This window comes from Bombus pascuorum, chromosome 7, assembly GCF_905332965.1.
Source record: "Bombus pascuorum chromosome 7, iyBomPasc1.1, whole genome shotgun sequence".
NCBI lineage: Eukaryota > Metazoa > Arthropoda > Insecta > Hymenoptera > Apidae > Bombus > Bombus pascuorum.
Window position 1 is genome coordinate 5,644,964 of NC_083494.1, and position 25,484 is coordinate 5,670,447.

General features: G+C 27.5%; 1 protein-coding gene across 1 annotated transcript in view; it reads left to right on the forward strand.

Moving 5' to 3' along the window:
- The first annotated feature begins 18 nt into the window (after window positions 1-18).
- The window catches only part of LOC132909259 (S-adenosylmethionine decarboxylase proenzyme), a 28,770-nt gene continuing 3,304 nt past the window's right edge, over window positions 19-25,484 (forward strand). Inside the window, exons 1-2 of the mRNA XM_060963991.1 lie at window positions 19-333; window positions 5,750-5,836. Of these exons, the coding sequence (XP_060819974.1) occupies window positions 203-333; window positions 5,750-5,836 (218 nt within the window). The 5' untranslated portion in view covers window positions 19-202. The remainder of the gene's footprint in view (window positions 334-5,749; window positions 5,837-25,484) is intronic.

A 25,484-nucleotide genomic window follows, 5' to 3' on the forward strand; every position in this document is an offset into this window, starting at 1 on the left:
TATTGCGCACGCGAACGAGAGTGAGAGAGATAGAAACCACCGCCAATATGATTACTCGATCACTTGTTCTCAGTAGTAAAGCAAAGTTCGGTGAGACTGTTCGTTTATCGTACATTTGGAGCGAAACACAAACTCAAGAAGGAAATTTTTGTTTGTTTTCACATATATCGTAGTTGTGAATAAAATTTTGTGCCTCCAAAGGATGGCAGCCACCAAAGACGACAGCACCGACAGTGTGCAATTTTTCGAAGGAGTGGAGAAACTCCTTGAGATTTGGTTCACAAGCAGCAGTAGCATAAACAGAAAGCAGGGCGATCTAAGGCAGATTCCTCAGTGAGTTGAAACATGTTATCTCCCTCATATTTAATCAACTGTTTCCTCTAGTCGTAGTTATCTTTTAAATTTAATCATATAACTTCATGTAAAATTTCATCGTAACTTATTCACGTATATTCACGTAATATCAATTTTGTATAATATGGTTTAATAAAAATATTCAAATTTTTAGTTATATTCGAACGTCAATTTATTTACGAAAGCGTAATGCAATTCGAGGTATTATAAATATTAAAAATTGATCAATGACATATAATTTTATTTGAAATAAATGTTTTGATAAAATAAAACCGGCCTGGCAACCATGATCATATCGCCGGTATCTTGTGATATAGTGTTCTGGTCATAATCGTTAGTATGCTTAACCTAACACTTATTTGAGAATTAGTTTCTCACATGTGTTAATATTTTGGATAGGAAAATAGAAAACTATTAATTTGTAACATTTTGCATGAATTATCATTGTTTTACTTTGATTAAATTGTTGAATATTGCAGTCGGTGTTTGACTTAAAAAAATGATTTTGTTGGAGAAATATTCGGCGCACTACATTGAATACATTGAATTTTACAGTAGTATATATATGTCGTGTTTTTTGGCGAAGATCGATGCGCCCACCTTCTCTTCTCGTTCCAGTAATACCGACCGCTTAAAGCGAGGCTACGAGACTCTGATATGTATATACATCGCTTTATCTCCTTATTTTAAATTGAATATAAATAGACATAAGCACCGATGCGATTTTCCTTTTTTCTGGTACTTTACTAGCATTTAGAGTAAATCATTGGTTGAAAAAAATGCTAATTTGCAGGTGTCAATTTTTACGTTGACCATAAACATTTTCTTAACTTTTTAAATCGAATATAAAGTAATGTCACACATAATGACATATACATTTTTCAACATTAATACGAAATATACAAATCATACATATACAACAATTAGCATAGGTAGACAACCGAAAATTGAGGTACTATAATATTATTACAGGAAATTGTAATATTATAAAGTATAATTAAAATTTAATCTAGGGAAGAATTATATTGTTTGATATATAGTATTATCATGTAACTTGTAATAAATGTCTATTGTCTTAGAACATATTGCATGATAGTGATTTATTTAATTAAATAATTTAGTGAATATGTGATGATATCGTAGACTTAATGGGGTGGTATCTACTGGTTGATCAATTTTTAACAGGAAATAAATACAACTTACATGAAGAAGTATGATAATTAGAATATTATTCTTAATAGCAATTGTATTATTTTTTACTTTTTATTTTTTACTTTGTTAACATTTTATTAATACCTTTGAGGAACGCACGTTATATAGTTATTTAGAATACATTTGTATAATTTATGTAACATTTTCACTTAATTGAGAATCAAGTTATGTCAAATAAATATTATCAAAATATTTCAAATTTTCACTTTAATAAATCGTGTATGCATTTATCGGACAGAAATAGACAGAAATTGCAGAAATATGAAATGTTATTATCAATTTCGAAACTTACGCAATAGTTGCATTTTTGTATTACTTAACGTGTAAATTATAAAAAAAATTTATGTTGCATGTATAAATTCTATTAAATAACTGATAAATGTTCTATAACATCCTAATAGTTATCCTTTTATTGATAATCGTGAATATAAATATAATACTCATATTCATTACGCACGTTTTGTATATAGTTATTCTATATCTACATGAGAAGAATTTAAAGCTATGCACAGACAGTGTGAGGCAGACCCGCAAGGCTGCATCACCTCATATGTAGCTACCTCGCTCGAGTTACCTCGTGCCGTACTGTAGACGTAGAACGTAGAGTGCGCAACGCAGGGTGAGTAGCAGTTACGCTTTAGACAAAGTCGTTTCAATACATGTTCAAACGAAGGAGCTGTGAGGCACCTCTGATCTCACCAAAAATCCAACCATTGTTTGCTTGTTCCGAGGTAGCCTCGCCGTAAGATACATTTCGGTACGAGACAGGTACTTATACGCCTCGCACTGTATGTACATAGCTTAAGAGATTTATATTTTGCATTCAATGAGAAGTTATTATGAAAGCCTTTAACAGTAAAATGTCTCAAGTTAATTATTATCGTTTTATAAAAAAATATGTGAAAATAGTTTATACATGAAAAAAGAAATGGATGTTGCAAAAAAAAAGATAGCGTAATACAAAGTGAATGTTATTTAATTTATATAATTTATATATTATATATAAATAATATATAAAATATACATTAGTTTACAAAGAAATGAAAATGGAAAGAGTATTTGTTAGAATGTTACAGCAACACTCGGCAGCATTATAATTTCCTCGGAGAGAAAATAAAACTAATTATTTATATAAAACTTTATGTTGCTATAAAAGCTTAAATTTTAATATAATCTAAATTTCCAAATAAATTTTGATCGAAATAATAAATTAAAAAGAAGCTAATATTTTATTGGTAAATTGTGTAGTAGAAACTTCAATGTTTGTTTATTTTATATTCGATGAACTCGTACTTGCTGTTATACCTACAAATTAGAAAATTAAACATTTATCTATTTTTTGTATTTCGAAATGTTTGAAAAGCATGAAAGTGTTGGATTTTGAAGTTCTGTGTAATAAATTTTATGTTTATAGAAATATATCGCCATTATTGACGTTATATTCTTTTAAATTATTTTTCTAGTGTTGTTTTCTAGTTTATCTTTTCTCAATACATGTATTTGTTCGATAATCTGTATTAATTTTGCAAGTACAATAATGTAATTATTGTTATTTTTATTATATAATTATTAATTTTATTTCCTAATATTTGTATCTACGTTAGGAAACATTGCTTCTTGACGATTACTGTATTTATTAATATCACATTAATTTTTGACATGCTTTACTACATGATTTTACACTTATATGAAATACCAAAGGATTTCGTTATAGACATTATATATTTATCTCTTGTAGTAATGCATAAGAACACAAAGCAGTAGAACAACTATAAATTTTTATAATTAGACGAACTAAACGTGTTGGCAAGTACAAACGGAAAATATGCAGAAGCGTATATTACAGTACAGTATATGCAGAGCGTTTTACTCTTTGTTCCTTGTTTTGCATACGAAATCTTTCATTTCGTACTTACAAATTGTTACAAAGAATATTACAGTTTTAATTTCCTCAAATTTACTCTAAATAAAGTAAATTATGGAAAGATTTTTACTTCGTCAGGAAGACAATTTCTTAAAATTAATTATCTCTTTATTTGTTTCATCTTAACATTTTAATATTCGAACGTTTCTATTATCACCACATTTCACACAAACATTTATAAATATATATATTGAAACATATTAAATAAATAAAATAAGATTAAGAGGGAAATATATGTTTTTGAAAACAGGAACAGATTTAAGAAAACAAACATAAGTAAATTTGAAGTTAAACGAATAGTCATATATAGAAATATACCTTGCTCGTACATTCAGTAAAATGCAACATCATCAACATTCAGTTACTTCAATAACTTTACTTTACATTTTGTAACAAAATAAAAATCTGTAACATCTGTAACATTTTATAACGGATTAAATAAATAGTTTATTTTAAATATTATCCAAGCTCCATGTTATTCATATTCGGTTATTAAATGCAATGTTTGATATTGTAAACAATAATTTTTCACTTTGATTTAATAATAAAACGTTTATAGAATCACAAGTATACACATGTATGGATATACAAAAATCCAAAAATATATGTTGTAATGTAATACAGTCAATTTACTCATGTTATAATTTAATGATATAGAATGATTAGAAATCATATTTGCCCACAAACATTTTATACATTGCATATTAAGCTAAATATTCTGACGTAATCAATAAATTAAATGCAAATATTATGTAAATATAGATATAAGAAAAAAATTGTTTCGAATAAATCGAAATGTCTAGAGATAATTAAGAGATTAATAGAAATATTGGATTTTTAGGCAACCGAAATAAGTGTAAAATATCAAAAGATAGAATTCTGGGTCGAGGAGAAAACTATTTTATTATTTTTCAACATCTGCACAGCACATATATTTTAATAGTATTTATCATTTGAATGCTAGTCGTGTAAAATGTGACGGTAATAGTAACGTTTGAATATTAAAATATTTTGAGTGAAATGAAACGAATAAAGAAATAATTAATTTCAAGAAATTTATGCCCTCTCTATTATTTAGCCCCGTTCAGTTTGAAATTAGCCAAGTTCAAGTATACTTGACAAATTTCCAAACTCGATTTTCTTGAAACGAAATATGTTAAAAAATTTTATTCTATACTTTCGACTATAAAGTGGAAGCACTATTGAGTGTTATCCACGCGTACACGATACCCACATTATGTTATACATATTATAATTTGTTGGTTGGCTCAATAGAGTCAGTTGTGAGTGTAATATATATATTAAAAAAATTTTTTTCGACTTATGTTTTCACGTAGAATCACCCTATTGCCGATTGTATCACGATTGTTGGGACATATTGTATATTATATCGACGTATTCTATAAAATATCATTATGAGAAAATTATACAATTTTTCATGTTCTTAGAATTCCGTCTAAGAATTTCCTCTAACAATTTTCTCTAACTATTATTAATCTCGTATACGGATTAAATTTCGATCGATTCGTACAGTTATCCTTATCTTTTCATGTATGTAAATATCATCATTATAATTTCTGCATCGTTTATATTCGAATTGTAAATGAACTGATATTATTACCATATTCTTACGTTATTAATTTTTTCATTATGACTATTTCATGCATGCTATAAAAATTATAACTGGTTATAGTAATACCACACTTTACCTTTTCTTTTCTTTTGTATTGCTAATCTGTGAATGACAAAATTGTTAATTGATTATCTATGATAAACTGGTAATTAAGTAATATGCTAGCTTACTCCGTAAAATAATTCAGATATAAATATTTTTATTCTCTATTTAACACCAATATGTGAAATTGATTATTTTTCTGCATATAAGATTTACCTTGTACGTATTTTGTATTTGTATTTATTGCATTATCCGTATATTATTCAATGTTTTTCGCATATACCTTTTGGAGCATATATAGTTTAAATTAATGGACTAATTACATAAATGTTCACAAGAAGCAATTGATTGAATATTGTTAAATTATGAATAATTATTAATAATATTGAATTATTGTTTATGAATGATACTCAACTCATCATGAATATACATTTCTTTACGTATTACTCTTTAAAATAACTAACTAATAACTAAAAAAAAATAATAAAAAAAAGACAGATAATAAAAGGAAATACTTAATACACGATATTTAACATTCATTTCCGTATAAATTTATATTGATCAAAGATAAAATTTTATTTCAGATGGAAATGGCAATCGTTACTAAAAATCGTTCGTTGTGAGATTATCAGCATTTGTCGCACCGAGCATGTGGATGCTTATGTTCTCAGGTAAACTATATATAAACACTTCATATCTTTCTTACATGTTTAGTTTAAAAATTTACACTTACGCACTCTTAAACTATTGTATATCGTTGCATGTGGGTTATTAGTAGATTTTGGATTTTTACGCATTTATACAAAATTTTAAAGTGCAAGAATGAACAGAATGTATGTAATAAGCATAAACATATAAAATAGCCAAAATATAGTACACGTTATAATATTTAATAAATAAAACGATTGCCTATATCCAAGTTTCAATTTTTTAATCGTGTGCATAAAAATATGAATTTACATAAATATCCGCATTCTACTTGTTAGTAATTTATAACAGTTGAATCAGTTAATCATATGAATCAGATATAATCACAGTGTTTTATTTTACTCTTCGATGGCAAATATCTGGAAGAATATGGAAGATGCGAAAAGATATTTTAGACAAAGGTTGTAGTATATCAAGGCAAATAGATGTTGCTGACATTGACTTTGTGATAATTTTGAGAAGTCCTATGAAGGTTAACTTCAAATGTTTAAATATGTTATATAAATAGAAAGATAAACTTATATATTTATAGTCCCACTAACTAAGAAATGGAACTTCGTTTTACTAAATTTTCTCGTTACTCATCTTTCTATTTAAATTGACGTCCCTCTTTTAAATATTACAAATTTATTTCTGTATGCATTGCCGCACAAAAATATCCAAACACCTTTCTATTTTTCATAGAATATAATGTAATGAAAAACTGCGAGATAAAAAGACCTCTGACTAATTCTATTCTTTATGATCGTGTATAAAAACATTGATTTTTAAAAACTAATGTTGTAAGAAAATTGGTGTTCATAATAACGTTATAAAATTGTTTTATTGTTTAGGAAGCTATTTATATAAACTATATAAATCGAATAAAAAAAGTTCTAAACAGGACTTAGCACCTTTTATTTTAAATAAAAATGATGAATGAATAAATCAAATAATTATTCCAAATAAAATAATTTGAAAATAAAGTTTGCAAATAAATGCCAAAACTGCAGATGAATAAATCCATGAATATCATTTCCAAATTATTTATTTGCCAAATATTTTATCATTACAAATAATGATAGAAAATAAAGGATAGCAAATAATTGTTTTTCGTATATAAGAAATATATTTATTGATATGACACATTATTGATACGATTGATTATTTATTGATACGAAAAGGAATATACTTAAACTTATACATAAAAAGTTTGCATAATACTAGACTAGAATATTCACTGTTTTATTATAGATAGATAATACTCCTAACTTCCAACAATATTCCAAACAAAAGAATACAGAGAAAGAAACAACATAGATCGACATTTAATTTTGTGTAAATTATATTATAAGAAATTAACATATCTTTTGATAAAATCTGAATAAAGAATTTGACGCAATCTAACGGGCATTTCATATGTTACAATTCAATATATAGCAGAAAGAAATCGATATCGAAATTAATTTGAATACTGATATTTGAAACCGATAGTACGTCGAAGGGCAAGTCTTGTATTTAATATAGTACTATTATGAATCGATTAAAATGTCCGAATATTTAAGGGCGATAGTATCATTTATTATTTATTTATTTCTTATACATATGTAGTTCTTACCTCTCGGTTTAGGACGGGCTTCTAGCTTTTATTTACATTTTTTCTTATTTCCTATGTTTACCTTTCTTCATTCATTTTTCTCTACCTATACTTTCATTCATACCATATACATTACGTCTATAAATTACGTATTTTAGATTTTCACTGCTTACATGTGGAAACATTACATGACATTTATTTGTCGGGTTTTCATTAGAGTTAGGGACGTATAACGAATCTTCACATGAACTGGCCATCGTTGTTATGTACTATAGATGATATTTATTGATACAAATGTGATTATTACAGAGTTTAACAAGTAATAGCGGCGATTGAATAATCGAGATATCTATGACAATGAATTTAGGTTCGATAACGTATCCACATGGCTACGTTCAGCGACCCATTATGTCACATCGAGCTCAAGCCCACTGTCATAAATCTCACGTACCCATACTCGGATTCAATCATAAACAACTATTTCTCAGTTTTATTATTTAAGTACAGATATAATAAAAAGTCTGGACTAACGTATTGGGGGCCTTCCCAAACATTTCAACAGTCACAACATTTCCAAAACATTCTTTCGGACTGTTTGGGAAAGTCCGCAATACTTTAGTCCAAACTTTTTATTATAGCCGTACTTAAACAATAAAACTGAGAAATAGCAGTTAATAAGTCAAATCAATTATGATTGTCTGAGATTTCTGACAGTGGGCTTGGGCTCGAAGTGACATAATATGAAATTGAGGTATACAACGTACTTTTCATTTTTACAGTTTAATGTGTCATATATATATTGAATTGATGATATATATATGTCTTACATAATGCCTATCATACTATTTCAATTCTTCCACTCTCTCTTTCCGCCATACTTCCTATTTAATCTTTTCCCGGAGTTTAATATTGCTTTCGTTTCTCTTTCTTCTTATTGTCCTTAACCCCTTTGTTTTCCGCTCTCTTTCCTTGCTCTTTGTCTCTCTCTCTCTCCCTCCCTCATCCTTTTTCATCTTCCTTAGTGTCTCTATTCTCTCGAATCTGTCCCATTGTCCCTAATACCATTTCCTCGTCTTCTTCCATAAAGCCTAGTTCAGACACGATCAGTACAGTAGAGAAGTAGTAGGTAAAGTCGAATTTACAGAACAGAACATTTACAGAACAGTCACCACATCTCTAGACTTGTTCCACTGTAACATTCGAGTAACAGTCAAAGCTCATCAGTAACAGTTAAAAAACAATTCGAGTAATAGTCAAAACTTATCAGTAACAGTTAAGAACAGTTCGAGTAACAGCAGGAGTAAGAAGTCAAGTCATCAGAGTCGCTAAATCGAAGACAATCAAACGAGTCAAAATCATTCATCAGTCGCCAACACGAAAAGAGTCTCAGGTCGTACTCACTCGTAGTTTGGCAGTCAACATACGTACAATTGTACCAAATATTGAAGTTATTGGATTGTTAAAAAAATATATATATTGTAACCTGCTGTTAATATCAGAGTTATATTCATTCAACCACCCTTATTATCTTAATTGAAATAAGGGATCGATCGATTCGTGGCGTCGATTATTCGAATTTACGACTCCCGTTGGCAAGCTTCTTCGAGATCGCGTCTCCCCGCGAACGGTCGAAACATGCTTATGAGGTGTGGTAGTAGTTGTTAGTCTCTTAGTTAGTGCGCTAAGCCTGTAATAGTTGTGGTGATAGTGCGCTACTACTAGAGCGTGTAGGGTAGACAGGTTCTGCTGCGGGTGCAGATAATGTCGCTGCTGCTGAGGTACTACTGCATTTTTTTTCTCATTTGTGTATCGTGGACGAAAAAGATCGGACTTCGTCGTTGGGATTTGAAACCCGGGTCTCGAACGTTCGTAATCTAAGGCGCTAACCACTGAGCTGCCGTCGTCCTACACTAGTTAGTGTCGAGTGGTGGTATTTTGCTGTTGACTGCCGCCATACTTACATAACATAATCTCTAATGTAAATCTTTTTCAATTACCTTCCATCTCGCAAAATTTCCTCCACATCTAAATTCATTCTTTCCATGGCTACATAATGTTCAACTAAATGTTTTATCGACCCTATTTCGGTTTCTCATATTACACATCTTCTCAAAAATCGTGATATATACAATATACATGCATATTTCCGTTGTCCTCTGTTTTACTTTTCGGTCTACTTTCCCACACCATTTCCTTATCTTATCACATAGTTTATACCTTTCAATATCTTATCTAGACTATACTAAATAGGAACTTATATTTTTAATGCGTCACTTTTGTCAACGAGACACAATTTTTGAAATATTAGTTTCGAAAGATTACTGTCATTCTAAATTTGTTGAAATATTTGCAGGTCTACCATATTGTTTATTTTCAAGGCTAATATCGTCAGAAGATTTAGAAAATTATGAGTAGTATGACCAATATCATATGTGACCGTAGAATGATTAATTGATTGTAAATTTAAATTCATAAAGGGAAGTGATTTGAATTTCGTATGTATCCAGTGTACTTTGTGAGACAAAGAATTCATGAAACAAGAAAGTATTCGCAAATTGACATTCAGTTTGACTTAAATTAATAGGCAAACAATATTTAACTATCAATGAATATAAAGTCTTATAGCCAATATAATGTCTTCATATACTTTAGAATAGGGTCATTTTATATTCTATATTTAGTAAGTGTGAAGTAACAATTTAATAACTATTTTGTAGCAAAATTGTACAAAAATATTCGAACAGATTAAAAGAAAAAAATTGTATTTATAGTCTTTTTATTTAAAACTGCAGTTGATATTTTCTGGAAATCGTGTTCTGTTTTTAATTGTAAATTAATTTTTAGCTTACTTCGCTTAAAATAAACTATCTTTAATACTCTTATGTAGCTGTTATATAAGTTCTATACATATATTATACATACGTTGCTCCTACATAATTACTCGTCTGTGCATTGAGAATATACTTCTACCTTTGCGATAAAATTTTATTTTAATAAAAATAGCCTTGTTATAGGGTATATGAAGACTTTCGTGACTGAATGTATGAACATTGTACATATTGGTTGATAGAATCTAAAGGAGTTATCTTAAACATTCAAGCGGACATTTCTATATGAAGATTATAGAACATAATAAGTAGAGTTTCTGATTTTATATCTAGCTAATATTACCGTATGATTAAACCAAAGAATTTTAAAGACATAATTGGAAAAACAAGAAAGTTCAAAGATGTAAATCTTTTAAAAGTAGCTAACAAGACGAAATATTGTAAAAGCTAAAAGTACAATTCTTAAAAAAAATGATATTTTAATATCATGACAAGGAATATTTAAAAAATTTTGATGAAGATGAAAGAACGCATGTTCAGCCCCCCAAACGAAATAAAAAAACAATTTTAAAATAACATTGATATTAAAAGTGTACTGAATTTTAAAATTGTTTTTTTGTAAAAAATAGAATATATGATTTAATACGTTCTTTTCTGTTAATCTTTCTATATTCAGTTTAATATCAGACGAGTCGTTATTTTGTGTCGAATGCAGAAACGTCCATACATAATATATGTATGTGTACATATATATACAACATGCATATATTAACAGCTTGCAGCGTGAGTTATCTGAACACAAACCATTATATTGAGAAATAACTCAGTCATGTTTTTATAATTTGTAATGTTTAAATCTTAATCAGTCACAAAAAGGTTGTATTATCTCAGTCTAAAGTAAAACTTCTATAAATCATTCCTTATATATCATAGTACATATGATACTTTTTCCATTAGTTCTACTACCGAACCAGTCGTATTTTATTAACTTTGGAAAATATCTTGAAAGCTCAGAAAATAATAATACTATATTAAAAATTTGTTATTAGCACAAGGTGGCCCAAAGGTCAATTATCCGTTTAAAGGTTGTATAACTTCTTTTTTATTGTATATATGTAAATTTTTGTTTCAGATTTATAAAGTTTGTTTTTGGGAAATTTATAATGGAAGTGTTCACAGCGGAATAACAGGCAATAATAATTGGATTGTACTTTCAAATTCAGTGTTCTAACGCTATTTTAATAGGAGATGAGGCCCATTTTCAGCTCAATGGGTATGTTAAACAGAACACCAGGTTTTCGGATACCAAAAAGTGAAAACCCAAGAGTTGTTCATCAATGTAGGTTGCATTCTATAAAGATTACGATTTGGTGTAATATTATGTCACGAAGAGTAATCAATCCCTATTTTCTAATTATTTTTTATTCATTGCTCCATTGTGAATTCTTCCATTGTAAATTTCCGAAAGGCTTTAAAAACCTGAAACAAAAGTTTAGAAATATACAATAAGAAAAGTTATACGACTTCTCGTTACAATTCCATGTGAAACAATTTCTTAAAACATTAAAAATTTGTTTTGTTTGTTGAAATAGAGGGAAAATTGAAATGTGACAATTTCAAGGATGGCAACAAAATTAAATCAGTCCATAGATATAAGTATCATGTAAGAACCTTTTCAAACAATTGTATATCGGGTAATGCGAATGTCGGCAACCTATCAGCTTCGAAAGTTTCTATCTCAGGGATGGTTCGCTTAAAGGCCAGAAGTAAATGATGTTTTCAAAACGTTTTAGTATTCGTTATAAACATATGGAATAGAAAATATCGATTTCCGATGGAAAAATTCAAAGTAAACTTTCTTCAAGGTCATAGGAATATCGAATAAATATGAGTTGCTTCTAGTGATTTTCTACAATTGCAATCTGAAACATTTTTGTGTATTCTCTATATCTTTTAAGAAAATTTGGATTAATTAAAATGTTAAAGTATACAGGAATTAAAGCGTTAAAAATAACTACAGGAGTGCTTAATAATAGTCAGTAATAAGAGATGATAGAAATAGAAAATAAGAAAAATCTTTGCACACACCGAGATAAGGTCGTAATAGGCAGAAGTCGATAAGCGAGTATTTTATCATACTAAGCTACTTTATTATCATTATTATCATTACTATTATAATTATTATTGTTATTGTTATTAATATTATAAGTGATAATAGAAGTGTTTAATTTACGTTTTTAACACACTTAAAGATGGAATCCAAAATTTATCTTTTTAGAATAAAATCTGAAACTTAGTGAGCTTACAGTACTCATTTAGAGGGGTAAAAAATGATTAATCAATATTATATTTGTGAGTAATTTAAATAGATGTAAAATAGCACGTTAAATAAAAGTAAATAAATCAATTTAGAGATATGTATTTGCATATAGTGATTAAAGAGATTTAGGAGAATATATCATTCCACAGCTAAAGATTATCACTAATATCAACGAAGGTATATAATTTTATTTCTGCTTCTTTTTAAGTAAATGCTTATTTGATGTTTTCCTTGCATTTGAACATAACACTTTTAAAGTTACATTTTTGACTTTCAAGTGTTTAAATTATAAATTGACGTACCATATCTACATATTAGGTTGTCCGAAAAGTGTCTTTCTTTTACAGACACGCCTTTTACAACGATGCATCTTTATACAAACATGAAACCTAATCTATCGAACGTTGTGATCTTTATTTTGATAGAACAAAATGGATCATACGTAATTCGATAAAATAATATAAAATGGAAAATGTCGTGCATGCATTATTTCCTTATAAAACGTAAGAAACTTTTTGGATGACCTAATATTTCTAAATATTGTTGTCTTGTTCTATTTATTCATGTAATTCAACTACATTGTTCATTTTGGACGAGTAAATATAAACGAGTGCTTATAAACTTTTTTACAGAAAGGTACAAAATTACGTATTAAACTAAAAACATTGAATTTGCAGTAAAAACAATTCTTGATTAAATATTCTTTTATTCTTCTTGATGAGTGCTATAAGATCATAAATTAATAGATTTTTTACTTTTAAATATTCTGTATATTAAGTTTTTATGAAGAAACAAAGCTCCCAATCATATATATGTACTTTTCAATTTTAAATAAAGCGTACTAAGCATATATTAAAATATAGCAAATGTAGAATTTAATCGTTAGAATGAGAGGGAGAGAAAAGAAATAAAATATTAGAGAACAAAGAAAAGCGGAAGCAATGTTTATCATCAAACATATTTTGCAAGCAATGAGATAAATTGTAAACTCTTATTAACTTTCTTGCTTGAGATGATAAGACCTTTAAAATAGCATGCGAATTCTTTCAAGATTATCAAGTTGTAGTTTTGGAATGTACGTAGAGTACAAAATATAAAATCTCCGCACAATGAAATGAAAAGAACAAATTTTATGATACTTATCAATTATAATATTATAATATAGAATTAGTGAAACACTGTGTATACAGAAATTTTTAAAACAAGAAATACGTAAGATATAATAATTATTATTATTAGTATTTGTTTATTGTAGTGAGACTTAAAACATAGTATAATCTATGTTACAGATGTGCATATTTAATATAATTTTGCAAAATATTAACAATGTGATAAGCATATAAAGTACAAAGTAATAAAATATAGTAATTTATAATATATAATAATATATTATATAATATATGAAAGTATAATATATCATATAATACTTCCTAAATCTTTTTCTTTCTCCGAAATAAATGTGAATTTAAATAGTTTCAAAAATATCTCTATCGATTTGATCAATATCTACGTTTCTTTTTTCTTAAATGTGTTAATTATTAATTATCTCTGTATTTGCTTGGATATATAAACAAATTATTCTTTAATCTTCGTAGATTACGCATACCATTTGTTGAAAGTACGATTAAGAGATTGTTCCTGCACATTTATTTAAACTATATCGCCTTAACGAAAAGTCAATTTATCCAGCAAAATATTTAACAATAGATAAGATAATAATTTTTATTGGTTCCTATATCAATTAGAAGATTCGTTTTATCAAGAAATCGCTAGGGAAATCAAAACACTGTTGTGATATTACGTGTCAATAATTACATCGAAATCGAAACGCTCGCGAAGGCGTGGAACATAAAATCTATCAACTAATAAATAATACTATTAAGTTTTATACTGAACAAGAAAAAATAAACGAAATATCTATTTTTGATGGAGGAATATAAATTTCCAAAGTTTTAAAATCTCAAGTATTTTAACTACCGCGCGGAAGCTTTGCTAAATAACAAATAACTTGCAAACCAAAAATAGAATGAAAATATCGTTATGTAATTCCGTCTCTTTAGTAACATTTGGCACATGTAATAGGTTCATTTATTGCTTGAAAGGTGAAGTTCAGCCTTCGTGGAGATAAAATCTAAATTCCCAAATTTAGATTCAAGTATTTACAAAGTCTTGTTTTTATGTGTCTAAATTGTCCGAATGTTTTTAATTATAATCCGATTTGTATGAATTGAAATTGTATTAATCCAATACAATAATAACATGAAGCATCAACGACATAAACGAAATCTTATAATTTATATTATAAGAAAAAGATGATCAATACATGGAGTATACATTGTTCATTATTTACTCTGTCTAAACTTTTATATTTTCAACTGGTATCTTTGCGTCACAAATCAAACATTGTAAATTTGGTCAATCGATTTAAGATAATAAACTGTTACATTATTTTGTTTTTCATGGTTTCTTTTGTATCTAACTTTAATGGAAAATAAATATTTTTTAAAATTAGAATAGGAGTTACCTGATTTTCTTTTGTGCAACATACTTCAAAAACCAAACGAAAAAATGCAAACTGATAGGAAATCTTACAGAAATTGCATCAATTGAGTATTAATGTGTTGCCTCGTCTTTCATAATTAGTTTGCAAATATTTATACAATTATAAGAAATTTAAACGTGCAAAAACGTAATGAATGCACATAATATGCAAAAATGCATAAAATATTCAAAGCGAAAAACTCGTTATAATATTTAATGAACAATATAAATCTCTATCTAGTATAATGTAAAATATTATTGTTCAATTAATTAATAAAGTATTATAAATTTATACAAAATATCAGCTAATATTTGGGAAGTAGTTACGAATATATTAATAAATACTACGAGAAAGAGATCTATGAGTTAGTAAACTAATCCATCTCTAGTAAATTAGACGTGTAATAGAAAAGATTCACATTCAATTTTATGTGAATCATATTAATAAATATTACAGACAAACAATATACAGGGGACAGTATCGAATAACATGTACATGCGGGCATGAAGTGTGATTCCTTATGAACAAATAAGAATAAACTATAAAATAATATTTTTTCATACAAAACCAAGTTCAAGAATACTTGACAAATTTTCAAACTCGATTTTCTCAAAAATAAAGCTTCATATGAAAACATTTTATTTTATATTTTTTTTCTTACTTTTTCATAAGGAATCACCTCACGTTCGCTTATACATGTTATTGGGCTACATATTGTATGTATTTCTTGACATAGTCTAGATTAATCACTTGAAATGTTCAATTAAACATTTCATATCTTTTAACATAATGTTTGTTGCAAATTATCAACTAGGTGGCGATCAGTTAGGTTGCAACTGATTGGTTGATATCGTGAACCATGAACGCTATTAACGCTTAAAGTGAAGGTAGATTAAAGATGCAGAGTAATATTATGTTTAGTTGATTTATTTGCACTATTTAATATAACACAAAGAGTATGACTGTGTGGTGAAGACTGTTTGAAGCCTCGCCTGGTCCTTATATACTAGCTCTCCGTCCTTGGGGTTTTCCGTCTCACCATGGTTTTTATGGGGTGAGAAAATCTATTCCTTTCAATTTTGCTTTGGTGTATCTGATTGGTAGAAATTCCCAGATGTTCCCTTTAGAGTGAATCCATCGAGCACTTGTTAATTAGCCTCTTGATGAGGTCCACATCGTAGAGTTTACAACTTGGCTAGGATATTCGGACTTTTCCAAAAAAGGCAGATATGCTGTTCGACTCATAAACGGACGGCCACTCAAAATCTCGAATAATGTTAAACAAGCCTTTAGTAAAGGTTTTTTATATTATCTAAAAGGTTGAAGCAAGTATGTTAACGTTTATAGCAAAAGTGTATTGTACAATATTAAAATGTAAAACGTTATACAGAACAAAGATGGACCTCAGTCCGGCAAAATGATTTTGTATGATAATTTCAAACTCTCAAATATTGTGCTGCAATTGCATCACTTTGGAAAATTCGGAATTTTACTTTCTTTGATCACTAGAAGTTCTGATCCGCTATAACTTTCATAAATCCTGCTCTTTTCTATTTCTTCTCACGAGTATGTATTGTTCTAGTTTTCTTTTTCGATTTTCTTTTATTTATACATAATAGAATGATGTTGTTTATTGATACCTAATTTACCTTTTCGGAATTTAAGAAGTTTTAGTTTTAAATCCTTATGTGTATCTTTTTTTATCGGTACTATAAAATCACTTACATATAACCTTAAAACGTAAAAGTAACTTAACATAACCTATATGTATATGTATAAATATAAATGCTTGTTTTGAGATCTAAATTATCTTTGATTCCGTGTGCTACTTATTGCTAGCTGTGTCTATTTTTGGCATTACACTGCCACAACATTTTATTTTTCTTTGTATCGTTCTTTCTTTTTGTTTATACATAATACATATATACATTAAAAAGTAATGTTCGAAATATTTTCCTCCAATTTGTATGACTTTCTGTCAAGTTTCGGATTCCGTCAAAAAAAGATGACTGGGTCATTTTCGTATTTCTGCAACATTTCGAAAGTGTCCGGTTAAAAAATGCTATATCGACTTGAATAAGTGTTGATTCATCTGTGTCAAATCTGGAGAGTACACCGCACGCGCAAGAATTTTCCAACCCAAGTTAAGGTTTCGAACTACACGCAGCCTAGCGTTATTGTCATCATGCTCACTGTTGTTTTATGAGATTATTATCACCAATCGATCATGGAGTTGACATTTCATGTAGATCAATAACAACCAAACAATTGCACAAAAATTATAATTATATATTAACGTTTCAAAAACAGACTAAAATTTTTGCATACATTTAATACATACTAGCATTTTAAAGCAATCAATAAAAATATCTATCTTCGTAAAAACCTTTTCAAGCAATAGACAGATCGAACAAAACAATTGAGAAGTTAACTCATTATGTACTAAGTGAAATAACGCGTAAATGTTATATAAACATTATAATAAAACATAAATAAATTAACCTACATATTGTTTTATTAAAATATCAAAAATGTGTTAAAATAATAAAACCTACACACAGGCCCATTACAGAAACCAGGGATACAAAGAAAATATCATAGTACCTACTAGAAATACTGCAATTTTCTCCAAACTTTATAAAATTATTGCGAAGATCTCTTCTTCTTTAATTATATGTTGAGTCAAAGAAAAGATGTAATTTATATTATTAAGAATTTAACAAAACAGCTATAAAAGAAAGAAACACTTTATAAAATTAGAGGAACCAATGAAGATTAGACTAGGAAAGAATAAATAGCTTTTTTTTCATTTATCTCTTTTATTAGCAACAGAAATATTAACCCTAAGATCCTAGAATTTTTATACTTATCTATTTGTATTTTATACTTATTACTCGTTATATATTTGTTAATCTTATTTTAGTTTCAATCAACAGAAAGATTTTTAATGTTTCAAGCAAATGTTTAACATAAAAATAGAACGAAAAATCATATATACCAATAGCAGCTTTTTCATATTTTGTTCAAACTTGAGATGCTCTAAGATAACAGAAAAATACGATCGGATTGGTAATGACAAAAAGAACACGGCAGAGTTAATTAAATCCTTGGAATTCTATTTCATAATAATACTATAAAAAACAAAATTCAATAATGTAAATTAAGCGAAAAAAGAAATTCTTCTCGCTCGCTTTAACAAAGAAAAAGATTTAATGTTTTAACAATATATTTATATGTATAGCAAAGAGCTGAAATGAAAAATTATATATATCGATGACGATTATTTCACTTTTCCCTCAGATTTAAGAAATTTTCATTTTAATTAAGATTTAATGTCGCATCAACTACGAGGTTATATTAGCGACACTATATTAACGATAAAAATATAATTGGATCAAAATGAAAATTAATCAAAGAATGTAATAAGGATTAATGCAATGAATTTCATTGTAAAATATGTTCTTGAAAAGGAAATATATGTAATAAAGTATTTGTTTATTAATAAATTAATTATTGATAACATTGTTAAGTTGAGGAGGATCATCACGTAAACGAATATTATCACAGTTTTCAATGCTGATTCTTTAAACATATCATTTTTAAATTACAACTTTTTAGAGACAAGATTGTTCATGACAAAAAATTTGTTTCATGTTTTCTTATTTTTTATTTATATCTGTTTACATTTCGGTATAATAATATTTTTAATATCTTATGAATTATTACTTCGTTATTTCGTTAATATATCGCCTACTTTACTAATATTTAATATTTTACATTATTTATAATTTTAAACATTAATTGATGCAAAATAATCGAAGTTATATAACTATTTCCATTCTTTTATGTTAATTTGGGGAGATATTACACATATTTTTATTTATTTTGAATACTGATAAAAATCATTCATCTTAGAATAAGATGAATACTAAAAATAGATAATTATTAGAATATCTTGAGTACTATTATTTTATTTGTTGTGTATTGTATTAGTGATTAATATGTTTGGAATATCTAATCTAATCTAATCTAATCTAATCTCATCATTCCTCATAGTTAATTACATATACCAGATGTATCTTAATCTAGCTCCTATGGAGCTACACTTTAAATTATCAGTGTTATTTTTTCATGTAAATATTAATAGGATTATATTTGCATAAATACAATATTGAAAGTGCTTTTGATTAATATTTTTTCAATATTTATTTTAATATTACTCAAATTATATATTATTTAAAATATATATCATTTATTATTCATTTATTTCTACTTTTCGGTCCAATAGCTTTGAAAATGAAACTTGGTTGGTTTGGCTTACAGAAAATTGAAACTAAATTAAAACTAAAACAAAATACATTTCATATCAATGTGATTATTTCACATAGCAAGTACACATATTAGTTAGCGTGTTCTATAGATAAACTTAAGTTTTAGTTAGGATCTCATTGTTAAAATATAAACAAATTTTATTCAACCTTATGTAGTTTATTTTTTAACTTTTTCAAATATCTTTATTTTTTATTCATACATATTTCAAAAAATTATTTAATAGTACTTAATATTTAGAAGGAAAAATGCAAAAAGTAATCATAAATTAATTATTAATATAATATCAACGACTATCTTGTATTTCCCATTATTTCCTCGAATGTTACGTAATAAAAAAATAATATATATGCTCACATAATATATGATATTACTATGTAAAATCAATTGAAAGTTGTTCATCTATGTTGGAAGCGATGATAAAGTTTTGGCAACTCGTTAAATTAGTTCTAAAACGCATTCTAAAATTATGTAGGAATTTCATTTATGTTCAGTTGTCTTGCTTGTAAGTTTGTTAATTTTATTTAAAGCAATGATCAAAAGCCATGAAAAATTTTCAAAAATTTTCTGGTGTATCCTGATTTCTATATATCCGTTGGAATTCAACGTAATGAAATGTTCCCGTCATTCATTGCTCTTGGTAAATTTTTATTTATTTTACTGCGAATAAAATCCTATTGATTTTACTTTGTTCGCGCGATATTTGATCCGATATGAGATTAAGAAGTTGAGGAAAAATATTGTCAATTTAAAAAATATTTTTTCTTATACGTTCCTGTTGCAAAATTTGCAGATGTACATTTATAAATACAAAGTTAGTCCATATTCTCGTGCGTTTATTTTCCTGCGTTTAATAAAAAAACACGTGATTCGCACAAATCACTTTATGACTTTATGATTCAAAGAATTTTCTCACTTTTTTAAACAGAAGAGATTTCTAATGTTTTAAGAAGACGTTTAACATACTATTAAAACAATAAATCGCAAAAATTTTCTTCAAAATCGAGATATGTACCTTTTATCGTTAGAAAAATGTAATTGGTTCGAAACTGACCGAATGTGAGTTAATAATAAATTATAACCAATATGAGAGGGAATTAATAACGAATACTAAAGATAATATGTACAAAAAATAATATTCTAGGTTAAAATTTAACATTGCCTTTTTGGAAATTTTTGTAGCCATATGAAGGTACATATTATTAAATGATATAAAATTTAGTATTCTTCGATCCAATTAATTAGTATGTAAATGCTATAATAAATACAATGGTATGTCCATACTTTTTTTAACCATTACATATACGTTAATTACGTACGCTTTGGGTACTGAAAAGGACAATAGCAACATAATTGTCTACAATGTGTTTTTCCAATATCTTGACTTGAACTTTTGATTTTAGTTTCACATATATTTATTATTTCTCTCATTGTTATTAAATTTGCAAATTTTGATAATGAAATGGAGCTCGTACAAGATTTTAAGAACTACATACATTATATTAAATTTAATCGTATGGCGACCCACTATAATTCTTCTTAAAAGGTTACATAAAATATTTATTTATACTTAATACAACTTGATACAACATGATAGCAGATTTTTTAGCTTCGCAAATTCTTCGATCAATTCATCAGTGACATTTATTACGAACGAAGAACATATAAATTATATCATTGGATTAAATGGAATTGTACTTGAACTTCTAGTTTGATCATTTAGTTCTCTTTCTTAGTCATCAATATCTTTTCTGCGATCCATCCTATTACTATGTATTGCTATCTACAAGTTCTATACACTTTTATTTACATGCGTGTAATTGCATGTGCATGTAGTGAGCACGTGTATCTAATGCGTGCATGTATGATATATAATATACGTACGTATATGTAAAAACTATTACAATTTTATACAACACGCTATGTTTTAGCTTACATAACACATATTACTTTTGCTATCGCTTCTTATTTCTCATATATTTTTTATACGTTTTTCTTTTTAACAATGATGTTGATGGCTGTAGACTCATCGAGTCTGTCTGGCATTAAACCAAAAATATCATTAGATTCAATAAATATGTAATTATTAATTGTTTTGGACCAACATAAATATAATTTTAATGCTGTTAAAGTTAGTAGAAAAAATGCAAATGTAAACATTTAAACATAAAGTAGCTATTGCCGGAATACGTGACATCAGCGTCTGCATGGAGGAGCTAACGAGACACGTCTCTCTCGTTAAGCTATGTGCAGATAGTGCGAGGCAAACCCGCGAGGCTGCCTCGTTCCGAGACGTGCCTCAGGGCGAACCAACAATTGTCGACTTTTTGGTGAGATCAAAGGTATCCTGCAGGCACAATTGTGCTAATTGAATTACACTGTAATTTAATTGCGTAATTTATTCACATTGTACTTCAATTACATAATAATTCAATTACGTTGTAATCCCTATTGCTAATTACTGTAATCATGAGTGTAATTGAAGCATGATGTAATTCAAATACAATGTAACTGAATTACAGCTGAAAGCTCTGAAAAGGTGAAATAAATGTTTATGCTTATGAATAATACCATATTCATCACGGATAATAATTTTTTTCTGTTTTTTCTGTTACATGGCTTCTTCCTTCCTCTTATTATCCTTTAAGTTTGATTAGCTCTTAATTCATAATTTTGATTCAATTACAGTGTACTTCGTAATTGTATTTCAATTACAATTACAATTACAATTAATTATTGTAAATCTGCACAATTTTGCTCACAGCTTTTTACTCGCTTCGTTTGGATGCGTATTGAACGACTTTGTCGAAAGCGTAACTGCTCACTCTGCCTCACTTGCTTGCCTCGCGTACTATATCTATGTGACGGCACGAGGAAGCTCGAGCGTGGTGAAACAGCCTCGCGGGTCTGCCTCGCATTGTCTGTGCATTGCTTTAGACTTTAGACTATGAGTGATGCCATGTCCATGAGAATCAGTGGCTACCGATAATATTGATGATTAATTATGATTAGATTGCGGATTCTTATGCAAATTCATACTTTTAGGAATATAATCAAAAAGCTAGAATCTCAATAGAGATTTTTGATATTTCTTCATATTATGCGGAAGAATTCATTACGTTTAAATTAAATTTTTAAAATTTTTAGTGATATACATATCTTATTTGGCCAGGTGTTATTTTGAAATAGTTATGTATTAGTTTATGAGCAAATGATTTTTCTTTGAATTATTTTATTAAATAATTTTAATATTTTTTATCAAAATTAATGAAATAATTTTCTATTTTGTCTGATATTTCGTATTTGAATAAATGTTCCCTAAAATAATATTCTGACTCCACTATAGTAATATTGTCATCTACGACAGAAATACTGATTTCTTTATAATCTGAGATATGCATTATTCAAGGATAATTGAAATTAAAATAAAATTCAAATTATTTATTAATCTTATTTGAGAGGTAATAATAAAATAATTGTTTTAATTAAAATTGTACTGTATTGTATTGTTTCATACTTGTTTTTTCCATCGCAGTTTTTCCGCGTTGCACAATATGACAGGCATGTGAACGTGTACATCGCCATGTGTGTAAGTGTGAGTAAATGAGCGAGTGTACGTACGTATATATATGTGAAAAAGAGATAAACTAGATTTGTTTCTCAAATGAAATTTAATATCAAACCATTTACTGTACGAGAGAGTAATATAACCCGTAAGCATGTAGATTATTATATTTCTGTAACTGATATACATATTGTAAACACCCAATCTATTTCTGTTTTTATGTTCAAATTAAGCAGATCTATTGGATGAGTTTTTACTCTCTTTTCTCTTTTACTTAATTTTTTGTTTGAATACATTGCAATAAGATTTTATTTCATGATACATTGCAAGAATTGTTTAAATTTATTCACGAAATAAATTTGAATAATGATATACATAGATAATACTTAATAAACTAGAATAATAATAATACTGACACATATAATTTAATGCCAACTTTTTCTAGAAAATTATGGAACTTTTTATTCGTTTTAGAAAATTTTTTAGATTTATACACAAGAGTGTATACATATACAAGAGTGACCATTTATTTGGATACTATAATTACTACTTATATATTAGTATATTACATGACTAATGTACTACTTGTAGCTGTAATTATTTATTGAGCTACATAGTTTACTAATAGAGACTGCGGCTGATTTCCGAGAACCTGAGATCTAAACATTAAAATGAGTTCTCCATTCACGAGCAAACTGTTGTAGAGTTTACTGCTTTATGAGTCTGGATTAACTAATTGACATTGCATTATATAATCATTTAAATTATGAATACTTTTAAATTACACTTCCATAGACAAATAACGAAATGCCATTTTTTTATATAATCTTTATCAAATTTGATTATTGCTTTATTGTTATAATTACTTCATTATTGCAATATTATTACTACAATTACTTTATTATTACAATAATCTTTTGTAGTCTTAAATGATCAAGACCAAGAATAATCTTTGTCTTATAACAAAAGAGGAACAAAGATCTTTCAGAACATTTCCAATTTCAGATTTAATAGAAAAGTAAGGATTTCTCTAGGGCGAAGTTTAGAAACTGCAAAGAATTTAGAGAAAATGGAACTTGCGAGAAATAATGCGATATTCGGGGAGAGATCAATACTTTATTCATTTATATTTCTATGTTATCGTACTTGAATCAGTATCACAGTTATCTTGTCTATGGTCACTGTACTTTAACGTTTTGACTTATTATCACGTTTCGTTTCAACTAATAATGTGACTTGTGTATCTTTATTTACTCAAAAAATCTAGGGTCAATGTCTATACGAAATACCAATGATAACCCGCAAATAATATATGTATAGTAAATTCTAGAAGAAATCGTGATATTTGTATAGTCAAGCGGAAATTATGAACGCGACCGTAGTAAGAATACGATTTGATCAAATATTATCAAATTACATAAAATAGGTTTATTCTAAATCGCAAATAATATATGATAGTATATATACATTAATATATATATATATATATATATATATATATATATATATATATATATATATATATATGTATGTATTATATTATACTATTATAATATATATATAGACCGCGAATTATTATGCATTTATAGGAAATTAAAAAGTGCAAAACTATATATTGGATTGGCAACTAAGTGATTGCGGATTTTGTCATTACCACCTAGTGACAAAATCCGCAATCAATAGTTGCCAACCCAATAGAATGCACATATAAAAAAATATGTAAAATATCCAAAGTATAATGCTTTCTATAATATTTGGGAGATAAAATAACTTTCTACTGAGATTCTACTTTCTTAATTATATTCTCAAATAATAATAACTAGATTCATACTAAATAGTCAGATAAAAGTTAAACAATAAGAGTTAAATAAGTATAGTTAGGTAGATAGGCAATAGCTGAGTTAATACTACAGTTAAATAGTCTGGTAAGAAGAATGTGCACATATATGTATCTGGAGGATGCATGATTCAGAATGCAAGGCAAATAAGAATAACAATTGTACACCGAGTTCCTTTTCATTGCCGGGAGACTGAAAAAATAAATTATTATTATTATTATCGTTGTTGTTGTTATAATATGCATTATTATACATACATGTATACGTATATTTTGATTTCAGAGTCAGACTTTTATTAAGTATTAAGTCATATTTTTCACGCTTTAGAGGAAAGCAAACGAAAATTGCAAAAAGATACATATGAACTTAATATCATTATTATACTATTATACGATCTTAATACACACTAACTCTGGGTTTCAGATATACTTTATGTTTGAAATATATTATAATATATTTGATTAATCATCGTTACAGTTGTTTTCTAAGTATTTTACGGAAGGTACATAAGCATATTTTGTCTTACTTTATTTTCATCTAATACCATCTAGATCTGAAACTAAAAATAATATTACAGTGGAAGCCAAGTAAATGTCTTTTAATAACCTTCATT